Source organism: Podarcis vaucheri (assembly GCF_965113315.1).
Source record: "Podarcis vaucheri genome assembly, chromosome: 2".
Classification (NCBI taxonomy): Eukaryota; Metazoa; Chordata; class Lepidosauria; order Squamata; family Lacertidae; genus Podarcis; species Podarcis vaucheri.
Window position 1 is genome coordinate 61,410,700 of NC_138760.1, and position 26,817 is coordinate 61,437,516.

Genomic DNA, 26,817 nt, shown 5'->3' on the forward strand with positions numbered 1-26,817 from the left:
CTGTCCAACTAGAGAATTTCCCCTTGCTCTAAGAAGTTCTGCTGTGTTTAGTAGTGACCACAGTGTTTATCATACCATATAGGCAGTTATTCCAGTTCTTTGGCTCCTTGCATGCACTGGATCTGTACTCCATAAACAGCTTGTTGTTGTTGTTGTCGTTGTCACAGTCGTGTCGTGTCTTGTGTGGGTGTTAGGTTCTAGTGGTGGTGATGATGGGGAGCGGTTAGTGCATAAAGCCAAAATTGTGTCAAAAACCACTCCAAGGAACAGCTACTGTGCGAACAATCTTACTTTTTGGCACAAGAGTTTCCCAGAACAGTAAGCAAGGCAGAGAGCTAAAAAGTGTTTTCCGTTGCAGGAAAACCTGGTGTGCAAAGAACTGTTTAGCTCTCTGCCTTGCATTTATGTGATATCAGCTGGTTTGCCACCAAGCGCAGAAAGCTGTGACCCTACAAGTTAAATGTGCAGCAGCTGCGATCCTACTGTGTTTCCATGTACAGTGGTACCTCGGGTTAAGTACTTAATTTGTTCCGGAGGTCCGTTCTTAACCTGAGACTGTTCTTAACCCAAAGCACCACTTTAGCTAATGGGGCCCCCTCTGCTGCTGCGCTGCCGGAGTATGATTTCTGTTCTCATCCTGAAGCAAAGTTCTTAACCCGAGGTACTATTTCTGGGTTAGCGGAGTCTGTAACCTGAAGCGTATGTAACCTGAAGTATATGTAACCCGAGGTACCATTGTATGGACCACTTGATAGCTTTAGATCTTGAAGTGGGTTACAGTAGCTACACTTGCATAATATATACCCACAATAAGAGCAATAAAAGCAATGTAAAATTATTTACATTAAAAATACATGAACAGTATCCATAATAACCATATCAGGAAAGTCGCAAAGCATTACAAGGCAGAAAAATGTAGACTCCCTAACCAACATAAAACACACTGTTCATGTAGCCACTCATCCAACCACACTCTCACTATCTGTTCCCATAACCACTATTGTCAGGGAACTGACATCGGAGGAAAGGGAAGTGGTAGGGCTCCCAGAGACTGGGAGAGAGTCAACAGCCAAAGCAGGGACCAGCAGGGGGAGCGCGGGGTCTCTGGAGGAGGATCTCAGTAATGCTGAGAGAGACGCAGCAGCCCAGGCAGGAAGCAGAAGGGGAGAGAAAGGGGTGAGAGACACTTCGAGCGAAAATAGCGGGGAGGTGTCAGAAGCAACTGCAGGGAGACCTATGCTTCGCCGGAAGCTGTCACGTCGTGAGTCCAGGAGACGCGTTTCCGTTAAGGAACTTCTTTGCTGGAAGCGCTTCCGCAGACAGCCACTGTCGGACTCTACAAGTGACTAGAGCAGACATGTCTGAGGAGCTCTGTCACACACAGAGGTTTGTGGGGTCGCACAAACTCTGAAGGGGCATTATTTTAAGCACAAGCAGCTAATCATCCCCTGACAGCAGTCCGACAGTCTCTGTACGCTGCCTGTGCAGGAGAAGGCATCATGAGCGACCCAGCAGGAGCCGGAGCCGCAGGGGGTGGAGCTGGTCCAAGCTTGGAAGACAGATACCGAGCATTGGAGGTCCAACTTGCGCTGCAGACGGCGAGGCTCGAGGAGAGGAGGGCTCAAGATGCAGACAAGAAGGGGAGAACCACTCAGTTCCCCAGAAAGGTACCAGGATTAGTGCAGAAGTTTGGGGGGGACCCCAAGGATTACCATGCCTTTAGGACTGAAATGCAATATGCCCTGAATGTGCAGTTTGATGAGTTCCCTGATGAGGAATCCCGAGTTGCTTTCGTAATTGGGCATCTTGAGAAGGGGGCGCGAGATTGGGTTCGACCCCTGATGGCAACGCACAACGATATCCTGAAGGACACTATGAAATTCTTTCGTGCAATGGATATCATGTTCTCCAGCGATATTGAGGAGGGGGTAGTGCGCAGACAGCTAATGGCTTGCAAGCAGGGAAGCAGATCTGTCCGTGAGTACTGGACTGAATTTACCATGCTGATTCACAGATTGGGGTGGGATTTATCGGCAGCACCCATTCAGATGCTATTTGAAGAAGGTCTTTCTTCAGCTGTGAAAGACGAGCTGGCCAGGAGCCCCAGGGCGGTGTCTATGGATCAGCTGACCAAATCTGCGCTGACCATTGGAGCGCGCCAGGAGGCAAGAGCCTTGGAGAGGCGGGAAGGGAGAGGGGAACGTTGGAAGGAGTTACGCATTCCAGACATTCCTGAGCCAGCTTTCCCGCCGGCAGAGCCGATGGAAATCGGAACAGCCCGCGCGCGCGCAGTTTCAAAGCCCAGTGAGGGGGCGAAGAAGGAGGGAAAGGGACCCCGGAAATGCTATCTCTGCCAACAGCCAGGCCACTTTGCCAGAGTCTGCCCCCAGAGGAAGGAATGGCAAGGGATGGTGGGAACTGTTGAGGGGGAAGAGCAGGGAGAAACGGAGCAGGTAAAAGCCAACGCCTGGTTGCCAGCAGGGCACTGCAGCCAGGCCAAAGAGCAGTGAAAGTGCCCCTTCCCCAAGTGCCAGTGCCAGAAGCTCCTCGACCTGCTCTAGTGATTGAAGTGTCGCTAGAGTTGCAAAATGGACACCCCCTAAAAATAAAGGCGCTGTTGGACTCAGGCAGCTCCTGCAATTTCATGAGCAAGGAGTTTGCTGCTGAACACCAGATACAGACTATCCCCTTAAGCAACCCCCTGCAGGTGACCACGATTGATGGCAGGGAACTGTTGGGAGGAGGCGTCAGCTTGCAGACCGTCCCAATGATAATGAGGGTGGCAAGGCACACAGAACTGATAGCGTTTAATGTGGCCACCTTGGGAGGCGCTCCCATTATTTTGGGAATGAGCTGGCTAGCCCTACATGATCCGCTGGTGGGCTGGCATCAAAGAGTGGTTTCCTTCGGTTCCGCACATTGCTTAGAACACTGCAGGGGGGAAAAGGGGTCAGCAGGGGCCCAAGCCACCCTAGCAGGGACGGAAGTGATGGAGAAGGGGAAGGTGCCATCACAGTATGCTGATCTCAGCGACGTGTTCAGCGAGAAGGAGGCTGACCAACTACCCCCGCATAGGCCCTTTGATTGCCAGATCAATTTACTCCCTGGAGCACAGCTTCCTGTAGGCAAGTTGTATGCCATGTCAGACAGGGAGATGCAGGAGTTGCGAGCGTTCATTGACAAGAACCTGAAGAGAGGCTTCATCAGAGAGTCCAAGGCAGCGGGGGGTAGCCCAGTGTTTTTTGTGGATAAAAAGAACACGGACAAGCCGAGACTGGTATGTGACTTTCGGGCCCTAAATGCAGTGACAGAGCCGGTGGCTTTTCCTATGCCCAGGATTGATGATATTTTAACCAGGGTGCGAAAAGGAAAGATTTTTACAAAGCTGGACCTAAGGGGGGCGTACAACCTGATACGTATAAGGAAAGGGGATGAATGGAAGACCACCATGTTCACCCCTTTGGGGGCATTTGAATATCTCGTTATGCCTTTTGGATTACAAGCAGGCTCCGCGTGTTTTCAAGCCTTTATGAACCATGTACTGGGGCCTTTGCTCTACAAGAATTGCGTGGCCTTCTTAGATGACGTGTTGGTGTATTCGGAGAATGAGGAGCAACATGTGAGAGACGTCAGAGAAGTGTTGAGCAGGCTGCAAGCCAACAGACTGTGGGTGAAACTGGAGAAGTGTCAGTTTCATACCAAGGAGGTGGAATTCCTGGGGTACCGCTTGTCAGACAAGGGGTTGGCCATGGACCCCGGCAAGGTTCAAGCGGTGCTGGAATGGAAAACCCCCAAGACTAAGAAGGATGTGCAGAGGTTCCTAGGGTTTGGAAACTTTTATCGTAAGTTCATCCGAAACTTCGCTCACCTGACGGCGCCCATCACGGACTGTCTCAGCAGCAAAAAGAAGTTTGTTTGGACGGGGGAGGCGGAGCGAGCGTTTGAGGAACTGAAAAAGGCCTTCGCCTCTGACGAACAACTTCTACATGTGGATTTACAAAAAAAGCTGAGGGTCGAAACAGACGCTTCTGACAGAGCCATAGGGGCGGTGCTTCTTCTGCAGCCGGGGAAGGAGGGGTCCGAGTGGCGACCGTGTGCCTTCTTTTCGCGAAAGCTGAACAAATCTGAGAGAAACTACACGGTGTACGACCGGGAACTTCTTGCGATTTATGAGGCCTTCCGGAGATGGAGGCACCTACTAATTGGTGCACAACAGAAGGTGCAAGTGCGCACGGACCATAAGAATCTAGAGTATTGGAGAACTGCGCGAGTGCTCAACCAACGGCAGTTGAGATGGGCCCAGGAGTTCTCCAAATTTAACTTTGAGATTTGTTACGTACCAGGCCAGGAGAACGTTAGGGCGGACGCTCTCTCACGCAAACCTGAATATTTGGAGGGAGAGGGTGCACCCGAAGAGACCCATGTCATTCCCGAGGATCGCTGGGTGTGTGGGGCGGCATTGGTGGGGCTAAGGGAACTGATAGAGGGAACGGTGCAGGATGAATATGCCCAGGACAAACTCAGGGGTCTCAGGAGGGAGGGAGACAAACCCGGGGGTTTTGAGGAGAGAAACGGGGCGTTGTACTACAAGGGAGCATTATACGTACCTGAAGGAGAATTGAGGGAAAAGGTACTCAAGCAACTGCACGATAGCCCCACAGCAGGGCATTTTGGGCAACACAAAACCATGTGGCTGGTTACCAGGGAATTCTGGTGGCCCAAGGTCAGGGAAGATGTGCGGGAGTATGTGAGAGGGTGTGACCGATGTCAACGAGCCAAGGGGGAGAGGCGGGCACCGGCAGGTTTATTAGAACCACTACCCACGCCGGAAAGACCATGGGAGGCAGTGGCAATAGATTTTATGACTGATCTGCCCAGGTCCAAAGGGAAGACAGCCATTATGGTTGTGGTAGACCTGTTAACCAAGATGGCCCACTTTATAGCCTGCTCACATGCGGTCACAGCAGAAGAAACCGCTAAATTGTTTGTGGAAAATGTGTTTAGATTGCATGGTGCCCCCTTGAGGGTGGTTTCGGACCGAGGGAAACAATTTACTTCCAGGTTCTGGAGGAAGCTCATGAGCTTATTGCATGTAGAGGTGAATTTTTCCACTGCCCGCCATCCAGAAACCAACGGGCAGGCGGAAAGAGCTAATGGTGTCCTCCAGCAATATTTGAGGTGTTATGTGAATGACAGAGAGAATGATTGGGTGGAGAAGCTGGCGTTGGCAGAATTTGCCTATAACAATGCGGAGAACGTGTCCACGGGAATGAGCCCTTTTTTGGCCAATCACGGGTGTCATCCCCGAGCCTTCCCAGGGGGGGAGGGGGAGAACTGGAGCGTTCCAGCCGCAGAACAGTTCGTTGAAGAAATGGAAGCGATCCATCGCCAGCTCCAACTTAATTTAAACAGGGCGAAGGAGGAATATAAGAGGCAGGCAGACAAAACCAGAAGGGAAGGAGAAAGCATTAGGGTGGGGGACCAGGTGTGGTTGTCCACCCAAGGGTTACCATTTAAAGGAGGTTGTAAGAAGTTAAGACCCAAAAGGCTGGGCCCATTTGAAGTCACGCAACAGGTCAACCCAGTGGCTTTCAGACTCCGGTTACCTAACCACATGAAGTTACACCCAGTGTTCCACAGATCATTGCTGTCACCGTATATAGGGGACAGAGAGGGGAGGGTCAATAGGGGACCAGCTATGGAGGAAAAAGAACACAGCTACCATGTAGCGGAGATTCTCGATTCCAGGTGGAGGGGAGAGCAAGTAGAGTATTTGGTAATGTGGGAAGGGGAGCCGGAGTCGGAAAACACCTGGGTCAGGGCAGAGGATGTAGATGACGAGGTTTTGATTGAAACTTTTCATCAGAGATTCCCTCGGAAACCCCAGCCAGTGGCGAGGTTCCGGAGGGAATACTTCGCCACCACCGACGAAGAAGAAGAGTTGGAGGGGTTCGCTGATTCCGAGGTGGAAGAGGATTCAGCGAGTCGGAACGAAGACCGATGGAGGGAAATGTTCGAGACGTCGGAAGATGAAGAGGATTCTTTTAGGGGTTTCAGCTCCTCACCGCCCAGAGGAGAGAGTAGGGGCGGGGGAGAGGGGGGCCCTGGAGGGGAGGTGGATGTCAGGGAACTGACATCGGAGGAAAGGGAAGTGGTAGGGCTCCCAGAGACTGGGAGAGAGTCAACAGCCAAAGCAGGGACCAGCAGGGGGAGCGCGGGGTCTCTGGAGGAGGATCTCAGTAATGCTGAGAGAGACGCAGCAGCCCAGGCAGGAAGCAGAAGGGGAGAGAAAGGGGTGAGAGACACTTCGAGCGAAAATAGCGGGGAGGTGTCAGAAGCAACTGCAGGGAGACCTATGCTTCGCCGGAAGCTGTCACGTCGTGAGTCCAGGAGACGCGTTTCCGTTAAGGAACTTCTTTGCTGGAAGCGCTTCCGCAGACAGCCACTGTCGGACTCTACAAGTGACTAGAGCAGACATGTCTGAGGAGCTCTGTCACACACAGAGGTTTGTGGGGTCGCACAAACTCTGAAGGGGCATTATTTTAAGCACAAGCAGCTAATCATCCCCTGACAACTATGATCATTCACTCCTTCATATGGTACCTCTAGCAAGCAGCCACTCATGGGCAAACCACTCACTCTCAACATAATTGCAACCCACATACCAAGGATTGCTGCCAAGCATACACATATAAGAGTGTCTTTCCATCACTGAAGAACTAGTAGACTTATGCCCCACAGGATCATCAATACTCTTCTCACATCTTTCACTTGGGAGTGGCTCAGTTCTATGCCACAACAATCTCTGATGGTTGAACAAGCTGCATAATGTGATGGTGCATCAAAAACACATATTGCCCCTTTAATAGGCATGTGAAATACAATCAAAGGTACTGTTTCACAATGTGCTGTTACTAGTATTCCTATAATTCATCCCTACTCTGTTTGATTTTGTGGTTTACTATTAATGTGTAATAATACTTTCCTTCTTCTTTTTTCTTCTCAGCTTTGGCAAGCAGTCTGGAGGAAAACGAGGTTGCGAGTGTATTGTATTGGAGCCTTCTGAAATGATTGTGGTAAGGATAGACTTTTAAAAACCAGTGTGCATAGTCCCCCTTGAAATAGTCATGTTCACTTTGGCTACAGTTCTAGAGAATTCTAGAGAATTCTATCACAAATTCTAGAGAATTCTATCACAAATCTTACCATGGCTACCATCAATGAGTGGTGTGCTAGTGCATATTGCTGAAGCACTCCTGCCTTGCTCTGCATTTTCCGGAAACAGGAGCAACAAACCCATGAGTCTTGACTTACTCTGTGGGGTGTTCCTCTCCTGACTATGGTAATAAACCAAGGTTTGTTCTTGGCTTACTGGTGGCAGCTTGTTTGGCGGAAACAAACTAGGAGTGCTAGTTTGTTGCTGCCAGCACCAAGAAGGAGAAAGTGAAATGGGGGTAATTTAATAGTGTGCACTTAGCACACTGCTCATTCATGGCAACCCAAGATTTATGGCTTACTGTGACGTATGATCTGAGTGACTGTTATCTTCTTAATGAATGCTTCCCTATCATTATGGATACCATGCTCAATATGTCTCAGCTAAACTGTTTGTGTGTTTGCTGCAATATGGCACTACTGGCCCACAATCCTGTTATTTCTCCTTTCTCTAAACCATCGGTAGGCAAACTAAGGCCCAGGGGGCAGATTAGGCCCAATCACCTTCTAAATCCGGCCCGCGGACGGTTCGGGAATCAGCATGTTTTTTTCATTAGAATGTGTCCTTTTATTTAAAATGCACCTCTGGGTTATTTGTGGGGCCTGCCTGGTGTTTTTACATGAATAGAGTGTATGCTTTTATTTAAAATGCATCTCTGGGTTATTTGTGGGGCCATAGAAATTTGTTCAATCCCCCCCCCCAATATAGTCCGGCCCCCCACAAGGTCTGAAGGACAGTGGACTGGCCCCCGGCTGAAAACGTTTGCTGACCCCTGCGAGTCTAAACAGATAACTAATGTTCCTCTGCTTTAGCTAACTTCTGATGTTATTTAATTTTATTCTGTTTTTGTTATTCATTAGTACATGTATGTTAGCTGCCCCCAAACTGATGCCCTCCAGCCAGAGTCAGCATAGTTAATGGTCAGAGATGACCTCAAGGTCAAGGGTACCAGGCTGGTGGAGGCTGACACACCTAGTGCTTCATAACTTCTATTTGCTTTGGAACTTGTAAAATGTCATATATCTTTGTGTAGTCTGAGAGATGTGTGTGTGCATGTATGCATGTGTACACTTAACTTGGGAATTGAAGCAAGACATCTTGACCACTTTGAAATATTTAAAAAGATACTGAAATGGAATTCTACAGCACATTCACTGAGTGTGGGCAGGAACTTCCCATCTGCAGTACTGTATAGAAAAATGGATTAAGCTGCTAAACTGTAAGAGCAGTTCAGAAATAAAATACCCTCCTTTCTCTGGATCTTAATCTCTATTTTATAAAGAGCTTTGCTTAGAAAAAAAGCCTTTCATTTTTAAAAACCTAAGATATGGCTTATGAAACCTGAGCTTTTGAAGTTGTTTTAATGCTTACTGCCCAGTGCTGATGCTTTGATATATACCTATGACCTATTATTTTCTTTTTTTTGCTTCCTTTTGTGTTTTGCCAGAAAGTTTAGGTTAAAGCTGGATCATGTAAGATGTTACTGAAAATATCAACCGCCTTATTTTTTCTGTGGCTGTATTGTTAGCGACATTTACATGGAATATTGCCTTTGTATGGGTCACTTTAAGCCATTGCTTCCTTGAACTCAAATCTGTTACAGCAGTCACCATTTTTTTGTCATTTGTGGGGTTTTTTTGGTATTACTCTTTGATCCAGCCTTTTGATTCTTGGATATATTTCTTGTCTGCATCTGTAATGGAGAGGAAGGAGCCCATAAATTTATGATGTTGTCTCTTGGAAATGTGCTCCCTTTTGTTCTGAAAGTAATTGCGCACAGTGGGAAGATAGGATGTATTTCTTATATTGGGTTTTTATTTCTATCACTTTTTAATACCAACATATTAAAAGTCATGGTGGCTTTCCTTTGGCAACCTGGCGTTCTGATTACTCCTCACAGATGGCTTCTGCTACCGTCATACGCAAACACTTCTTTGTTTCTTTTGGGGAGCAACTTGTAGTTGCTCTGTTTGCAGCACTGAAGGATGCAAAATGCAGACTGCTATCCTCCTGACCCCCCAGCCCTCAGAAGGCAGGGAAAGTAGCACAGAAGGTTGCCATAACTGTTGTGCTCAGGGAACAGTATTAATGTCTTGGTTTAATTGATTGTATTGCAAGCCACTCTGAGAGCCTTTTTTGGCTGAAGTATGGGGTACAAATGCACTAAACAAATAAAATATTTCTTTTGCTCTCTGTATGCATTCTGGCCTTAAAAGTAAGAGGAATGGGAAGTAATACTGGGTGACACATTGGGCTCACTACTGTCCTATCAGACTGAATGCATGGCTCTTTCAGACTTTGATTCAAGCAGGGTGGGGTTGGAGACCCCATTTAGGGTGGGTGGGTTCCATGCCAGTGGTGGGCAGGGCCCAAGCCAAGTTGTTTTCTTTTCTCCCTGCCACCTCTCCCTTCCTTTTTTTTTACTTGCTTGTCACCTGCATGAAATTAGACCTAGCACCACAGGTTGCCCACCCTTGGCTTAAACAATGGAGCTTTGCCATCTAGGCTTACAACTTTGCATAGCACATTTTGCCACCTGGATGCCTATTGAGGCAACTAGTGCAATTGAATACATTTACCCTTGATTTTGGTTGCCATTGCTAATGGCCCATTTTTAGAATTGTTGCGGCTACTGCTATGTCCTTTGCTGTCTTTGTTTTTAGAAATGTTATACTGTTGCTTTATTCTGCTGTATGATTTCAGCTTTCTTGTATGGAATGTTTTATTGGTTAGTTTTTGTTAAATTTGGAAGTTACTCTGCCTAAGAAGCATTGTAGTATAGAAAGCAAGAGAAATTGTCAACAAAAGCTGTTTGTTATAGAGATTTCTCAGTTCCTTTGACTGTATTTTTCAACTGCATAGTACTGGCAATATCTGAAGGAAGCAGGTGGGCGTAGTTACTATAGTTCCTGCTAGCAGTTCATTGTATTTGCCTTTTGGGTAACAAACATACTTAACCTTTTGCTTTCATAGTATTCAGCCTGTGTTGTGTATTAAAAAAACCTTGTTTCAACTGGAAAACTGCTTTGCATAGGTCCATAATTTCCTTAAAAACTATGATATATTTCCACTTGTGAACAGAATAATAGTGCTTGATTGTGAAGGTACTGAGAGTCCACAGTTTTTACTGAAAAACCTATGAGCTTAAGATATTTTTAGTCTTTCAAAGGGTTTGGGCTACATGGCAATGACATTTCCTATTAAGATAGTAAAGTACTAGAAGTGGTTTTGGGGATTCTAGATTTGGTGAACTACAGAGTGAGCTTGGAGAAAATGTTTTGATATATATTGGTGGCTGCCACGCTTTTTGGCTGTCAGGGACATATGCAAATAAGAGACGCTGTCTTGGGCACCCCCGCCCCCAAATAACCTACCATACACCACAGCCTATTTTAGCTACAATAGAATTCTTCTCTCAAGCCTATTTTCAGCAGGGGATTAAGAACCTGCAGGAGCCAGGGAAGGCCTCTGTGGCACCTCTACTATATACAAACAATGAACTCGTTTCACAAGTGCCAGTCTTTGTGCCTTATATCACATCATAAGCACAAAAAAGGAACATACCAGCAGGCTTGAAGAATAATAGACTTGAAAAAGTGTGTGTGTGTTGTAATGTGTATGATCCATGAAGCGTAGTAACCTGTACTTTGTAATCTCTTACATACTTTTTAAAAAACTTTGTACTCAGTCGTCACTACCAGAACAGCTTCTGGCATGAGATAATGACATCATCGTACTGCGCAAAATCACAGCTAAAGTATTTGTAAATATAATAATAATAATAATAATAATAATAATAATAATAATAATAATTTATTATTTATACCCCGCCCATCTGGCTGGGTTTCCCCAGCCACTCTGGGCGGCTTCCAAAAGAATATTAAAATACTGTGATACATCAAACATTAAAAGCTTCACTAAACAGGGCTGCCTTCAGATGTCTTCTAAAAGTCTGGTAGTTGTTGTTCTCTTTGACATCTGGTGGGAGGGCGTTCCACAGGGCGGGCGCCACCACCGAGAAGGCCCTCTGCCTGGTTCCCTGTAACTTGGCTTCTCGCAGTGAGGGAACCACTAGAAGGCCCTCGGAGCTGGACCTCAGTGTCCGAGTAGAACGATGGGGGTGGAGACGCTCCTTCAGGTATACTGGACCGAGGCCGTTTAGGGCTTTAAAGGTCAGCACCAACACTTTGAATTGTGCTCGGAAACGTACTGGGAAACGTAATATGAAGACAGTCAAGTGCCTTTGCTTGCTCGGTGCACAAACAGCTGAAAAAGATAAGAATCAGAAGAAAACAAATAAGAATCATGCCAGTGACTAGGAATGAATATAATTTTTGTAATCATTTTCTACTTTCCATGTAGAAATATTCTCATAACTACATAAACACATCTAAAACAACAATAATTTTATTATTTATACCCCACCCATCTGGCTGGGTTTCCCTAGCCACTCTGGGCGGCTACATTTCTTCAGATATATTGTTCCTCAATTAACTATTATAAATATTTTTTGGTACAGCCTACCCATACTTTAAGGTCCATTGATTTCAGTGAGAGAAATTTAAGTAGCTGCTTTAATCTCCTTTGAAATCCATTGAAATTTATTGTGCACAACCTTGATAGGCTTCTACCCTTGCTGAATGATCTAATTCTTTCAAATATTGATACCTGTATGAGTTGTGTGTTTTTCAGTGCAGTGGATCACTTGCGTTGGTAGACGAGGATCATAAGACCTTTTTCCAGTTTGAAAATGAACCTTCTATAAGTGTTTTAAGTGCAAATATTCCTCGCTAATTTCTCAGTTCTTTTTACATGCCAGCCAGTTGCAGTGATAAACTAATTCCTTCCCTTGGTACACACTTACATGTAATATACAGTTGAAATACTGAATAGACACTGTTGCCACTTGTTTCTTGTATATATGTGTCTGTCTGTGTTGTTTCCTGCTGAGATTTGAAAAGGAAATGTGAAGATAGGACTTGCTTTTTATAGACTAAATGATCATGAAGGGCAGTCAGCTTTCAGCCTGAACTACTGTAATATGGTTCAAAATGTTGTTTCAAAAAGTTAGCCTTGTCACATTATAGCTGCAGCTAAGGTTTTAACAATCTGATCTATGGAGCACCAGGACTTTTTTTAAAAAAAATGTTTTGCTGCATGATTTTGAGGTATTGGAACATTGGTGAGTGGAAGAGAGCAAATTGTGTATGTTGAGGTTGTAGTTTAATATGTAACTATCAAACTGACAACTTTTACCCTGTGACTATGCAACTGTTTTAATTTTACTGTAAACAGTCTGAGTTCAATGAATAGTTTTTTTATTGCTGGTAAGGTAGTCTTGCTTAGTTTAGGGGGGGGGGAGCTCTTTCCGGGAAGGAAATTGTGGCCTTCCAACTCATTGTAATAACACTGCTGAAGACGTGTAGCTCTAGTTTCAGGATCTTGCAGTAGGCTGCCTTCAGATAAACTTCCCCATACGTTACTAGCTCACGTTGAGCTTTTTCTCATGAGTTTTTTAAGATTACACAGACTTTCAATGATATGGAAGAATTGGATGTTTAATCAGGATCCTGAACATGTGTTCCAGGTGGATAACTCGAAAGAGAATGAAGACAACATCCTGCAAAGGGAAGTGCCCCTCCGACAATCTCGACGGAGGTTTAGGAAGATTAACCAGAGGGGAGAACGTCAGACCATCACAGATAACGTGGATGTTAGCAGCTATCTTTCGGTGAGTGTACTTATTTCCATGTTCCAACCTGTTTGTCTGGGGCTTGCTCTTTCTGTGGGAAATATTGATGAAGTCAGAGATGAAGAAGTCGATAAAATTTACAAAGGTGATTTTGTTGGACTTAGAGTTGTAGATGGCTATTTAGGAGTTGACTGTAATGCAGCTGTAGCCTTTAAAGAATCATGCTAATGTACTATCCGTTGGTGAAGACTACTCCAGACCAAATCACTCTGTGGTCACATTTAGTAAGTTTAGACTGAGACTGATCAACTGGAGTTGTGTTCAGATGCATTTTCTGGTAGCCCAGCTGCTACCAAAACTCCAGATATTTAGTATGATTAATTATTTGTTGGACTCTATTATGCATCATCTCAGTTTTTTCTAGGTGTTTAGCAATCTCCATTACAAAAGGTTTAGGGCTGCTAACCAAAGCACACACATGTATAAACTTTGATTTAAAGTATAATTTGATTAGGTTCTCATCCACTTTTTGTCAGCCTAACTCTGAATACCAGAAGATTGATCACAGACAACTGTTCAGAAAGTTTAAGCTTCAATTTTGGATTTATTTATTTTTTAAAAGAAGACATGGACATATTTGCATCCCCTTCCCTATTTTGTTCAGGCTGTAAATGAAGGGGATCTGTAGGAAACAAGCCTCAGGCTGCTGCTTGGTGTGCCTATAGGGTAGAATCAGCCCAAATCAGGAAGAGCTGTCTTGTGCGAGTGGATGCCTCCCTTGGGGATTCCTTGCCTCACACTGTAGCCTCACTGTTACAGAGCAATCCTAAACTCTGGACAGTGTTTTGGGGCTGAGTACGGGACAGAGAAGGGAGAGAACAATATTGGTTGATACCATTTGCTTGAAACCGCAGGAGGGGAGAGTTCTCCTGACCAAGGGACCTGCTTGCAAGCTTACCACAGGCATTGGTTGGCCACTGTGAGAACAGGATGCTGGATTTAGATGGCCCATTTGCCTGATCCAGCAGGCTCTTTTTATATTCATGTGCTGTGTTCTGCTCGGACAACCATGGGAAAAAAGCATGCGCACCCACAATAATTGATCCCACCTTTAGGCAGAGTTTTATCTTTGTTACAGTTCTGATAAGGGTAAGATAAAAAATGTTCTCTGAGTGCAATCCTATTCTTTCTGGGAGTAAATTCCATGGAACTCTTATGAGTAGACATATACAGATTTACTCCATACTTGCATGCTGACATAAAATTATTTGATATCAGTGGTAAGAATTATTACAATAAGTAATTGTAATTATTAAAGTAAGTAACTCAGATGATAACATAATGAATTGTGACTGGTAGGGAGAATTTGTTGTTTGTTTTGAGAGTTCTAGGGCAAGACTTTTTTGTTTAAAATGTATAATCCTTGAGAAAGATTGGTGTAGTGAATACAGTACTGTGGTAATTTTAAATGAATTGAAGTGCATATTTCAGGCATATTTTCACTGAAAAAGGAAAAAAAAGGTTTTCATATTTACCTTTAATATAAAATATATAGTAATTAACTTCAGAATATTGACCGTATGCTCTTGTACAAGAGTTACTGTAAAAGCAGGAAAAGATGATAATTGTGATACTAATTAGGAATTGTCTGCAATACTTGCATTTTTTTTGATAGTGAATGTATGAATATCCTTAAACACATCCTTCAATCAGATTGACGTGTTCTTGCACTTGGGATGTATTTAATGTTTACAGGCTGTGTATTCATTTTCCCAGTATGTAAAGTAATAGCTGTTTCAGATCTTTTCCCTCTTTTATTTATCAGTCAGCCTTGTATTGTATCTTTCTATCAAGGGGCACAGGATAATTTACCTGTTTGTTTAAAAAAATGTCAGCATAAGAAGTCAGTGAAGCATAAGCCTATGGGAATTTGAACTTTGGATTAATGTAATCAAGGCAGAAATATGAGATTTCCCTTTTTGCAGTAATTGAGGGAATCTTACTGTTTTGGTCAAGTTGAGGCTCTTCTGTATATTCTACCTGAGACTATTCCATTTTATGTTGGGCAGTTATTTAGCCCAGTGGTGATGTGGAAGGATTCCCCCTTCCCGGTAAATAGCTCCCCACTGTTGCAGACATCTGAGAGACCAAACAACCAGCAGATGATTCTTTTCCTGTTACTAAGGAACTAACTCTAGTTTTGTGTGGGATGCATTTAACCAGGATGTGAAATTTTCTTTTATTAATTTAAAATTGATTTAGCAAGGACTTGCCATTGGAAAATGCTAATCATTCCACAACAAGGACTTATCTGGTTTCAGTTCCCATATTAAATACATTGCAAATTGTCCTGCTGGGAAACCAGCAAGATGTCCTTTATGCTCAAGTACTGTTTAGACCAGTAGCTTTTATATACCAGAATTTTAATTTCTCGTAAGTTTACTTTCATCTTTTTAATGCATTCATCTCCTATTAAATTGATATATTATTGTGAGCTTCACCCAACCCTAACAAAAGATACCCAAGAATAGGATAGGGAATCTCAGACTCAGGGGTCTAATGGCTGGCTCTCAAGCACCAGTCCCTGCAATTTTTAGTCTTGCATCTCCCATTGACCCCACTCCTCAAATGGTTTGACTTGGCTGGAATGGTACTGTGAAAAAGCCTCTTGCTTGCCTAGATGGTTTCTCTGGCTGAAAGGCAGCCTACAATACAAAACATATTTTGCCTCTGGTTGCACCCACTAGTTGAAAGGTTCCCCATGAGGGAATGCAAACCCAATGAAAAAAAAAGGTTTTCCCCACTCCTACTGTGAACCATACCTTCAAGTAGTTTGTTATGATATCATGAAATACTGTAGTAATTCAGTAACTGCTCTCTGATTTTCCCATCCCTGAAGTTTCGGGCAGTTTGTTTCAATCTGCCCTAGAATGTCTTGCTCTCAGTTTAACCGCTTGAAAAGAGCTGGTATCTCACTTCTCATCTGTGTGAGATGAAGACTTGGGTAAAGCAAAATAGCTCTTCGTCTCCTTTTAAAAAAAATAACGTTTGCTAGCTCTCCAAAGTCCCTTTCATCCATCTTACTCTTTGTTATCTGATGTTCTTTGCTCATGAATGTACCTGGGCTCAAACATGTAATCAGAAAGGACTTCAGTGGATACTGGTTAGTTCAGCAGTCAATCTTCTGTTCTTGTTTTGTTTTTTGGTAGGGGAGCTAAGCAAATATGTCTGACAGTTGTTTGGTCTCTTATTTTGTGGTTTGTATTAATGCTTCAGTCAGATGATTGTTAACCTTGTTAGCAGAAAGAAGCCGTGACTGTGGTGAATTAATTTCCTGAACAGTCTAGATACAGTAGTAAGCTACTTCTGTATGCCATCTATGAACATGTAATTTACTGCTTCATTTGCTACCTTGGTACTTGCAGGAAAAAGATGTTTGTCTGGAGCTTATACAGAGAATTGCAATATATTGTACAGGAATGCTGCAAAATTCTGTGATGGGGTGTTTTTTTTTGGTGGAGGAATTCCTTGAACTTTAGTCAGGCTCATTTAGCAAGATGTGTGGAAGACTGATAGTCATATCTGTCACAAAGTGCTGTTAAGCGATGTTGTCAACTGTTACAGGAAGCTGCTTCTCTGGCTGAATGCCTGGTTAGTAACTCAAAGGGAGCATAACAGGCTTAAGATGGCATCCAAAAGAACAGCATGAAGAACCAGGCAAACTAAACTCCCTGGTGAGGTGACAAGGAATTGTCTCTTCAGATTTCTTGTTCTAGTTTTATATCTAAAGGAAGCAAGCATCATCAAATTATTTTGATGCAGCTTTGATTTATTATGACCTAAGCCTTTCATTTCTGTCTCTAAAGTATCGTAGTGCACACCTTTTCCTCTTAGAAACTAACATGATATTTTCAATTTTAAAATGTGGCTAATGTTACTCAATGTATATTCTTAATTTAGTGGGCCACTTGGCATGAAATGCTAAGCTAGACTATAGCTTAGCATGATCAAACACGTGTGGGTTTCTGGAGAGAAGATTGTTGTGTTGCTGCTGCTGTGCTCCTTATTGTTTAGCTCAGTGTTGTCTCTGAACACAGCCTTGTGATTTGTCTTCCCCAGCTCTTGGTTTCAGCTCATGGAATGAGACAAACCATGATCTGAGCTCTGACTAACACTAAGTCAAACCATGGCTTAGCCCAGGTAGTGTAATGGCAACAGTACTAAGGGAGTTATGCAGTGGCTGAAATTTTAAATAATTGTTCTGTTGTATATAGTGAACAAAACACTGAACTTTGGGGTATTATACATATATTTATTGGCTTATCTAAAAATTTGAAAAATATAGCAACTAAGTTGCTCCCAGGAAGAATGTCAGTATATTACACTTTGTACTGTTCTAGCCAGTGCAGTTGAACTTTTAATGGTAATTTAGAAAATGTAGGAATGTAGAAAATGGCCCAGTTCTCATGAATATATGGGTTCCTGAAGAGACTATCTCTGTGTTGTCAATGCTAGTTGGGCTTCGTAGAGCATTACTAATGATGCTGTAATAAATATATTAAATAATTAAAATGTCCTGTGAGACTCTGGATGTGCTTCCTTCCAGTCAGCCTCCTACAAGGGCATCCGATTCTACTGTGTCTTTTCATTTAGGAGTGACTGATCTCCCATGACAGAGAAGTGTCAGAATTCTGTGGCCTCAGAGAAGGTCATCTGCTGCATCTGGGCATAAGTGTTAGAGTGAAATGCTTCTTAATTTTTAATTTAGAAAAAGTATGTGGCTTGGTTATTGGAGACATTGTAAGAGAATGTTAGAATAGGGAAATTATGGCCCGTCTTTTAAAAAAGTATTAAATAGATACTGCTGAAGCCCGTCCATTCTATTAAGTGGCTGTGTCTAGTTTTTGCCATCTCTTTTGTTGTTTAGTCCCTACACACTGCTTACATTACTTGTGGAGAAAGGAAGATGGAAGGACCAGTCCATGATTGTCTGCTCCTGAAATGTGATCAATAGTTGCAAATCATTCAACTTCTTAAGAGCAAGCATGCCAGGACTGCATATTGAGTGCAGAGTACTGCTTCTATAACTAATTGGAACAAAAGATTTATTTGATTCCGGCCAAAGTATGTATCACAATTGGAATGCAGCCAGAATTCTTGGTTTAATGTTCATCCATTCTCAGCACAGAAAGAGTTAGCAATATATTTGCTTTTAAAAATATCTTCTTTGGTGATTGTCTTCACAAGCATCCTAATGCTTATAGCCATTTCGCTACCTATTTTGAAAATATTTGTATTATAAGTTTATATTGTTAACGCTTGACTTTGGGAACACTGTGGCGTTCAGTTGCTTTGTAACCCTTATTCAAATCCAGTTGGATCCAAGGTTCCATGAGCACGAGTGGAATATATTGCCATCTGTATATGGTGTATGCAAATTTCCCTTTTGGCTGCATTTGTAGCACTTAAAATTTCAGAAGGCAAGTGCAATTTGTAGGAAGAAACGCTCATTTATTGTATGACCATTTTGTGCATCCAGCTGCTCCTGGAAACCAGTAGGTTTGTAGCTCTTATAAGTGTTGAGATGAGCCTATAAGAATGGAGTCAATGGAAATTGTGGCTGGACAGGTAAAGATGCAGGTACTGGCTGATGGATGTCAGCATCATCACTTTGATTGTATGAGATCCCTGATTAAGAGCCTCAATGTAAGAATCTGCTCTTAGCATCAGTGTTCAGGGGCCAAGAGCAGGGCTGAACAACTGAAAAAGTAATTCCTTGGTTATTACATAAGGTCCAGGAAGCCAGGTTCTAGTTGTCTCTTGGTCTATTTTCCTGGTAGAAGCAAACAAGCTAGGGTGTCTTCCAATACACTATCTTCTTCTGAACTGGGAAATTCTGGTTAGCAGCTTTGGAAAAACCAGAATACAGTATATAAGTCAGCTTCAAACAATGGCTTAGCAGCTTCAGAACATGCATGAATATTAACTGCTTTCCTGGTTGGGACAAACTGGGAAAGTAATGTTAATAGAAGACTTCCTTGTTTGCTTGCACAAAGGAAAGCATGAGAGGGTTTTGTGCACACTCAACATCTCCATTCATCTTGGCTTATGAACATGACTGCTGTGAAGTTCCACCAACTGAAATGCTCTTGCCTTAGGTGTTTGAAATGGTATGCTGATTGGTTCACTTACTTGAGCCATCTCTAAAATGATTTACTGAATAATTTTATCAAGACACTTTTGGTGTAATTTATTTCTGAACCTTTTAAAAAGGTTTATCACAGGCATGAAATTCAACACAGATTCTTCATGTTAGGAAAAGCTTCCTCTACTCGATTTGTGTCATGAAAGTCTTTCCATCTCCATAAGATAGATCCACTTTTACAAGACAGGCCAGGAAAGCTTTTTGTTCCCTATATAGAATATAGAAACTGTAATTTAAATATATCTATATCTATATATCTATATATATCTATATCTATATCACACAGATGAAACAGAATAGCTTGCCTCGAATAAACACATCTCAGTTTAATGTGGACCTTTTGCCCACACATGTGAGCTGTTATTAAAGCAGGAAATATCTAATAAACTATAGTGTTCTGTTTCATCCAAACTGGGAATCCATGGCTATTGGCAATGGAAAAAGTCAAAATCTTAAACCATCTTCAAACTGTAGCTTAAGATCCTGACTTGTATGCAACCTGGTAACCATAGTTTTCTGGTACTGATGAAATGGAAAACTATGATTAATTGGAGACTGTCTGGTTTAATCACTGCTTGTATGAAGCGAAAAGTGAAGGCACTGCTTATGCAGGAAACATTTGTTGTTGTTGTTTAGTTGTTTAGTCGTGTCCGACTCTTCGTGACCCCATGGACCAGAGCACGCCAGGCACTCCTGTCTTCCACTGCCTTCCGCAGTTTGGTCAAACTCATGCTGGTAGCTTCGAGAACATTGTCCAACCATCTCGTCCTCTGTCGTCCCCTTCTCTTTGTGCCCTCCATCTTTCCCAACATCAGGGTCTTTTCCAGGGAGTCTTCTCTTCTCAAGAGGTGGCCAAAGTATTGGAGCCTCAGCTTCACGATCTGTCCTTCCAGTGAGCACTCAGGGCTGATTTCCTTCAGAATGGATAGGATGCAGGAAACATACTTATTAATACTTTGGCCTGTTAAACCAGTGTTTTTCAACCTTTTTTGGGCAAAGGCACACTTGTTTCATGAAAAAAATCACGAGGCACACCACCACTGTGTGCGGAGAGGGAGATGTCAGAGCCCCGCTGCTCTCTATGGGGAATTGGATGAGAGCGGACCGCCTGTCTGCTCTCATCCGATCCCATCCGATCTGATCCCCACCCAGGACGGATGGAGAATAGGGTGGACACAGTCCGGCGCCCGCCTAGTGGGCGAAAATTTGACTTTTTTTAAAAAAAAAAAATCTTTCGAATTTTTCAATTTTTCCCACGGCACACCAGGCAACATCTCGCGGCACACTAGTGTGCCGTGGAACAGTGGTTGAAAAACACTGTGTTAAACAAATATACGATTGTCTGAAGTTTAAATATCTGTTTTCAAGCTGATACTGTTTTCTGAAGCTGATAGAATTAGATCTGAAAAGTAGGACATGTTCAGACCAGACATCCTGTGATCTCCCTGTGTGTAACAGGTTAAGGTCTTCCATATTCATGCTTTACACACTCCTGGTGTTCAGGGAAGCCAGCATTTCATAGGGACCTGTGTTTGGTGGAAGTTTAACTCCAATCTCTAATTTTGTGGTGCTCCAGTATGTATGCAGAAGTTAGCATTAGCAAATAAATGTGGTGCAATAAATGTGGACGCCTATGTTTTTGCAGAGCTCTGTTTGTGTGCATGCCCGGACACCTGCATCATCAGAGTAGCTGTGCTTTGATGGATTGCACTTGGTCATACTAGTCTAGCTGCTCCAGCATCCTTACAGAATTTCTTAATATAGGTGTACAATCCTTTTAAGAAAAATGAATTGTGTTTCCCTAGCAGTAGTGCTTGGGGAATTATGTTTGCTATGATTTGAGAAAACCTATTCCTCCTAATAGCAGCAGTTGTAATAACCATGTTTGAAGAGAACTGTTTATGCAGGCACATGAAGTTTGTGTATGCCAGTCTAGTCAGTGTGACTGCCTAAGGATGCACCAAAAGGCATTGGCCGATCTATATGTAACCTTTATCATGCAGAGACTGCTTGAATTAACTTCTGCATATGTCTGCTTCCCATCATCAGTATAACATAATATGGCTGATTATGTCAGTTTTCCATATCACATGGACAGGTAGCTGCCGAAATGGAAAGCAGTACAATAGAAACTCTACACTTGAAGGTGGTAACAACATCACAAGGAGGCAGTTTGAAATGATTGCCTGTGCATTGCAAAATAATGTGTATGTCTGCCTATAGTTTCACTTGTGGTTTGTTTCCTAAGCCAAACATTTGAGACAGCATCTCTGATTTTGTGAAAGAGATAGAGCTTTGGATTGAGAAAATGTGATTTGGGTCTATGCTATCAGTCACCCCTCTACCAATTCCCCAAATAATAACTGATTCCCTTTATGCAGTTCACACGCCATGCCTAATAGTTCTCTTGCTTGTGTTGCATTCTGTTGAGGCAGTCCTTCCACACTGAGATTTAATATTTTAACATTAATTAACATATTGATTGTAATCACCAATGAAACTCTAAATACAAATATGTGTGTTGTCTTTGCAGAGTTACACAGGGATGGACTTTTCATGTTGATCATGTATACACATGGGTACAGTTAACATTTGAAATAGACATGAAACAACAATTAAGCCATTCATATAAATTTCTTATTAGTTTTATTAAAAATATAAATGTCAAAGCTCTAAATGGGAGATGACCTTTTCATGTATATCACATTATCTTAGAGGAGAAAAGTAGCTACAAAGCCTATAGGGAAATTGAATCTGTGGTGCCTTTTTATTGTTCCCTCTGTATCGCTGATTCTAATTTTAGAAGCTTACATCATTTTAGTTCTAGTGACAGCCTCTCTCTTACATTCTCTCCCCCTCCCCTCCCCTCCCCTCTCCTCTGCTCTCCCCCCTCCCTCCTAGGATGGCTTACATTTTCATACCGCTGTTGAATCTTTCTGTGCCTTTTGATAGGATTTTAGCTGCAATGAAAACTATTGTACACTTGCTGTTTAATGTCAGAGCATAATGTCACTATGGAAGAGGAAATGAGGGGAGTTCATAGGGGCTGTTTTTAATGTCTCACCTGTGCAAAGACTGAAGAATAAAATCATCTTTAAAAATCAAAGTATAGATCTAACCTTGCTTGAAAATATTTATGAAAGATATTTAAGTGCAGTGTGTGTGTGTGTGTGTGTGAGAGAGAGAGAGAGAGATCTGCCAGCAGTATGAAGTCACTCAAGGCTTTGCCAGTGCAGCATGAAGATTCTCTCAGATTCTTTTCCATCTGCCAATATTCATTTCCATCATTGGTCCTTTCTGTTTTGGAATACATTTCAAACACTTTTGTATGTAACTTGAAACTCTTGAAACTCTTCTGTTGAAACACTAAAATGTTAGGAGGACCCATCACTATTCATTCATATTCTCTCCCTCCCTCTTTCTCCATGTATAATATGTATTAAAATACTGCTGATTAACATTGCCTTTTGCTGCCAATTACCAAGGTATTTTCAAGTTATCAACTCCTGAGTAGAGTGGGTTACTGAAGCCGCGCTACTACTTTACACTGCGTTGGAAGTAACCTGCTAGCTACTGTCCTGGCATTTTCCCTATCACTTGCTTTTTCATGTAGTAGTGCACCGGGGAATTAATTCAAACATTCATCTTCAGGGCACAAATAATGAATTAGGAGAGTTGACATTTTTTGGACATCTGGAATGAAAAGTAGCTGCTTGGCTAGAAGTCCTGTGATGGGCATACATTCACTTGATGGTGGGTTTGCATAATTATTGATTAAAGTATATATTCTAAAAAAAAGAACAGGCCTCTAGTCCTTTTGAAAAAATGTCCAAAAATAAAACTCCAAACAGTATTCAGATTACAAAAATACAGTGTTCTTTCCATCATATTCACATCACCCTGTTGGGTTTTCTCTCCTACTTCAGTATGTAGATGTATTATTTTAAAGTGTTTAATAAAAGAAAAAAGTCACTTTATTTCATTTATAGCCCTTTTTTAAAAAATGAAATAAATAATTTACAGACAAATACATATTTAATATAGCCTTAGCTCTGATTGCATTCATTTTAAAATCCTACTTGGTTATTTTCCTCTGTTGCAGATAATGAATTTTGATCATTTGACATTTGTCTTCAACAGATAATTTATTAAGGAATTTATGTAAGAGTGGCATAAAGACACTTCGTTTTTTAAAAGGGTGCCAGCGTAGAATTAGGTCAGTTTTTCACCCTGCACATAGCTGTTAGGCTGGCAGGATTGCATGTAGGGGCTGAGATACATTCCCCAGGGTGTTGCAGTAGCTGCAGTCTGATTTGTAGGAAAAGGAAAACGATGATGTCATCTTCACTTAAAGGGGAAACTAGAAAGGAAGGAGAGAAAATCCCCTTATTAAGCTTACGTTTACAGTAGTTGTGAAATATTGCATTCACTTTAAAATCTTTGGTGGAGTAAATTCATGCACAATGCAGCAATTTCAAAAGGCAGTTCTGAAACTAACACACATAGTTCAACTGAACAACAGAATATGTTTGTTGTTAATCAGGCATCTTTTCTTAAAATAAAAATAAACTGCATGTCTCTTAATATGATACAGCCTGTTTTAGTATAGTTACATGGCATCACTGAACAATTATTTTTAAGTTGAACTCTTTGGAAACCTAGTTTTTTACTTGGGGTTTATACATGTTCACTTTTGAGCAGTGTTAACATGAATCATTTAAAAAGATGTAGGTACAGTAGTGGGGCTGCTCATCTGCTGCCATATTATGAACAAAAAAAATAGTTTAAATGCTGAATACTTTCTCATTTTTCAAGCAGTACTGAATATATTTTAAAAATAAATAAACATACGAAAAGGAAAATTATTTAAATAAAGCATACTCTAGGTACACATCAGTTTTATCCAGTGCTGTTCTTCTGTTCATGGAAGGCTCTTTGAGACCCAGAGGAGGCTTTGGAGAGCAAAAGGAAGGTAATTCCCTCTTTCTCCTGCCGTGCCCTTATTCCACGCTGTGCTGGTGGGTTCCCTAATACTCTAGATTAAATCTGGGAGCCAGTTAAAGGGGCTACAGAGGGCAAGGTGATTAGTGAAAAATCACCTCCTCCCATATAGGGAAGCCTCCACTGGATCAAACAGGGTCTCCTGTGAATGGAAGGATGCTGATGGATACAACCCTATGTTTTAAAAGTTATTTTCAAGTTGCTGCCTTCGAATATAGAACCCAGTTTCTACACAAGATCTCAATTGCATGTATATCTTTCTGTTTCTCCATTTCTGGCCAGTTCAAGCTTTGATGAGTTCTGCTCTTAACTAATATATTTTGGGAAGATACAAATCGAATGTAACTTGCAGGTTGATGTAAACTTGTGGGTGAATGACACCCATTTTCAACCACAAAGTGTTTCGCTTTGGTCATAAAAGCAAATTTGGTCTGCCTTTTGTAGTATACCTACTGTAAGATGGTCACCCTGACTAGTGATTAAAATTATCTTTCAACATTACTGGAGAAAGTTTAGTCTCTTCAATAAAATTCCTTGCTATGAGAGGGTGTGGATAGGCAGAATCTGTAGGGAGATAATAAGCAGCAGGTCATAATGAAGGAATTGTCAGTGCCAAATTTTATCACAATGATAAGAAATATGCTTTGTCCATAATGCTACTTAGAAAAAAATGTGAGCTGATACACACATTTCAAGAGTAAGTGCTAAAAAAACAACAACAAAAAACACCCAAAGGAATTGTGTGCACAGTCAGATCAGCAGAGTGATATGAAATGTAACATAGAGTATGTTTTGCTGAATTGTTGTTGTACAGAGGTGTGTTTATACTAGGTCAATAAAGATGCTCTGGCTGCATCTGCAGATACAGTAGCCAATTGATCTAATGCAGTTTCTAAAGGCTTTCTATACAGGTGATGTCATCCTTTTAGCTCCATTCCCCTCCCACTCTCTCCCCTCCTTATTAGATATTTCATCTTGCTGCGGAGCATCCAATCGATGAGAGCTTCTCCTGAGGGAGCTGCTGAGAAACGAGCAAAGATAGTAGGAATTAGGACTCGAGCGTTCAGTCTTGCTGTGGATGTTGCCTTTTGCAATGTATTAGAAATGTTTTAATTGGTAAATGCTGGGTTTGGATTAACCATGTATCTGGCTGTGCATTAGAATTCTGAGCTATACTGCAGCATTTTTAAACTCTGCATTGGAGGGGGTTGGGAGGGAAATGGCTTTGATCGCAGAGGCTTTGAGCAATTCTGTAGTGCAAACCTGTTAAGAGTACTGTGTATATTTATATATCTTGAAGATACTAGCTGAGAATGGATTTACTCTTGTCATGGTGGGCAAGAGTATAAAGAAGGAACTTTAATATGAAGGATTCCACAGTCATCCAAGATCTGCTTTAACAAGAATCTTTGCAAAACTATACCTGCATTATAAAATGTGAAGATGAGGAAATGGGACTCTGAAGACTAACCAGCTTTAACCTGTGCCTTGCAATGGGAAAATACTTAAAAGGAATTCAGCTTTCCAGAGACTCTTGCATTTAACTTGTAAACCTTTCTAGAATTTATTCTAGCTGTTTCAGGTATATTTCCTGCCTGGGGAAATCTATTGACCTTTGTATTTGAATAAGAAGCAGCACTGAAAATTTTGAATGTGCAGTTATGTACTTGTCAAAATTGGACTGTTTTTGCAGTAATTTTTGCAACACTGAAAGCCACTGAGATACAGTAGGAATTTAATTTTTAATTAATCACTGTGAAATTAAAGTCTACTTGATTTTGTGCCTGAAAATCCATTTCTTTGGCTTATGGTTTCTAAACTTCTAAGGATCTTAATTTCTTGTTGGTGAGTGGAAACTTTCCCTTCAACCCAGGAAATGGCTTTTCTTGTTCGTTGTTACGCCAACTGCCTGCAGCCTTGGGCCTCTAAAGTAAGTAAGAATTCATATGTAGGTTTTTCTCAAGCTGAACATAATTTGAAAATAGCTATTACTTAAGAACTTCTTAAAGTTTAAACATACAATCAGTTTGTTTTCTAGTTTTGAAACTCTCTAATAGTCTTGTGGTAATCTTAGGATGCTTCAGTTTGGTGTAAGATAAATCTTTAAATCTAACAGGATACATATTAATGCTTGAGCTCTTTGGCCTCCTTAACAGTCACCTAAATTCGCAGAAAGCTGTGGTTATGGTTTCTTCATTTTGCTTGTAATTAGGAAATGATCGTGTCTTCAAAGTAACACCATTATGTATGTGAAGATAGTCAGTTTGCAATACAACTGTTTATGGCTGTATTTCTCGCAACATATATGACATTGCAAGAGGAAGCAATTATCTTTAAAGCTACATATTTTGGATATCCTTACTCTTGCTTTTTAAACAAAAGTTATACCTCCATGAAAGTTTCACTGCTTCTGCACAACAGCAAACTTTAGTGTCCTAGAAGCTATTTTCTGGTTGTTAAGGCTGAAGTAATTGACTTGTGGGTGGAAAGTTCATAGAGCTCCTGAGCTTGAAAGTTATTCTAGTATTCTCCCTCTTAATATTATTATGATAATGGAACATAGTAATAATAAATATGTACAGTACACAAAATTTGTTGATGTTTTGAAAATGAAGAACTAAAAATCAACTAAAAATTGTGTCACCCCCATTTGTCTCTACAATTTCAACGTGCTGTGTGCTAGGAATAGGTAGCATCCCTCTT

The 26,817-nt window shown here is 41.9% G+C and overlaps 1 protein-coding gene across 7 annotated transcripts in view; it reads left to right on the plus strand.

Moving 5' to 3' along the window:
• RAPGEF6 (Rap guanine nucleotide exchange factor 6) overlaps positions 1-26,817 on the plus strand; it is a 141,316-nt gene that overhangs the window by 35,132 nt on the left and 79,367 nt on the right. For 5 of the 7 annotated variants that reach the window (XM_082211468.1, XM_082211472.1, XM_082211469.1 and 2 more), the window contains exons 5-6: positions 7,007-7,076; positions 12,804-12,947. In XM_082211468.1, the coding sequence (XP_082067594.1) occupies positions 7,007-7,076; positions 12,804-12,947 (214 nt within the window). Of the gene's footprint in view, positions 1-6,776; positions 6,891-7,006; positions 7,077-12,803; positions 12,948-25,130; positions 26,045-26,817 lie in introns of those variants that run through there. The other 2 variants (XM_082211473.1, XM_082211474.1) reach the window with 2 other exon arrangements.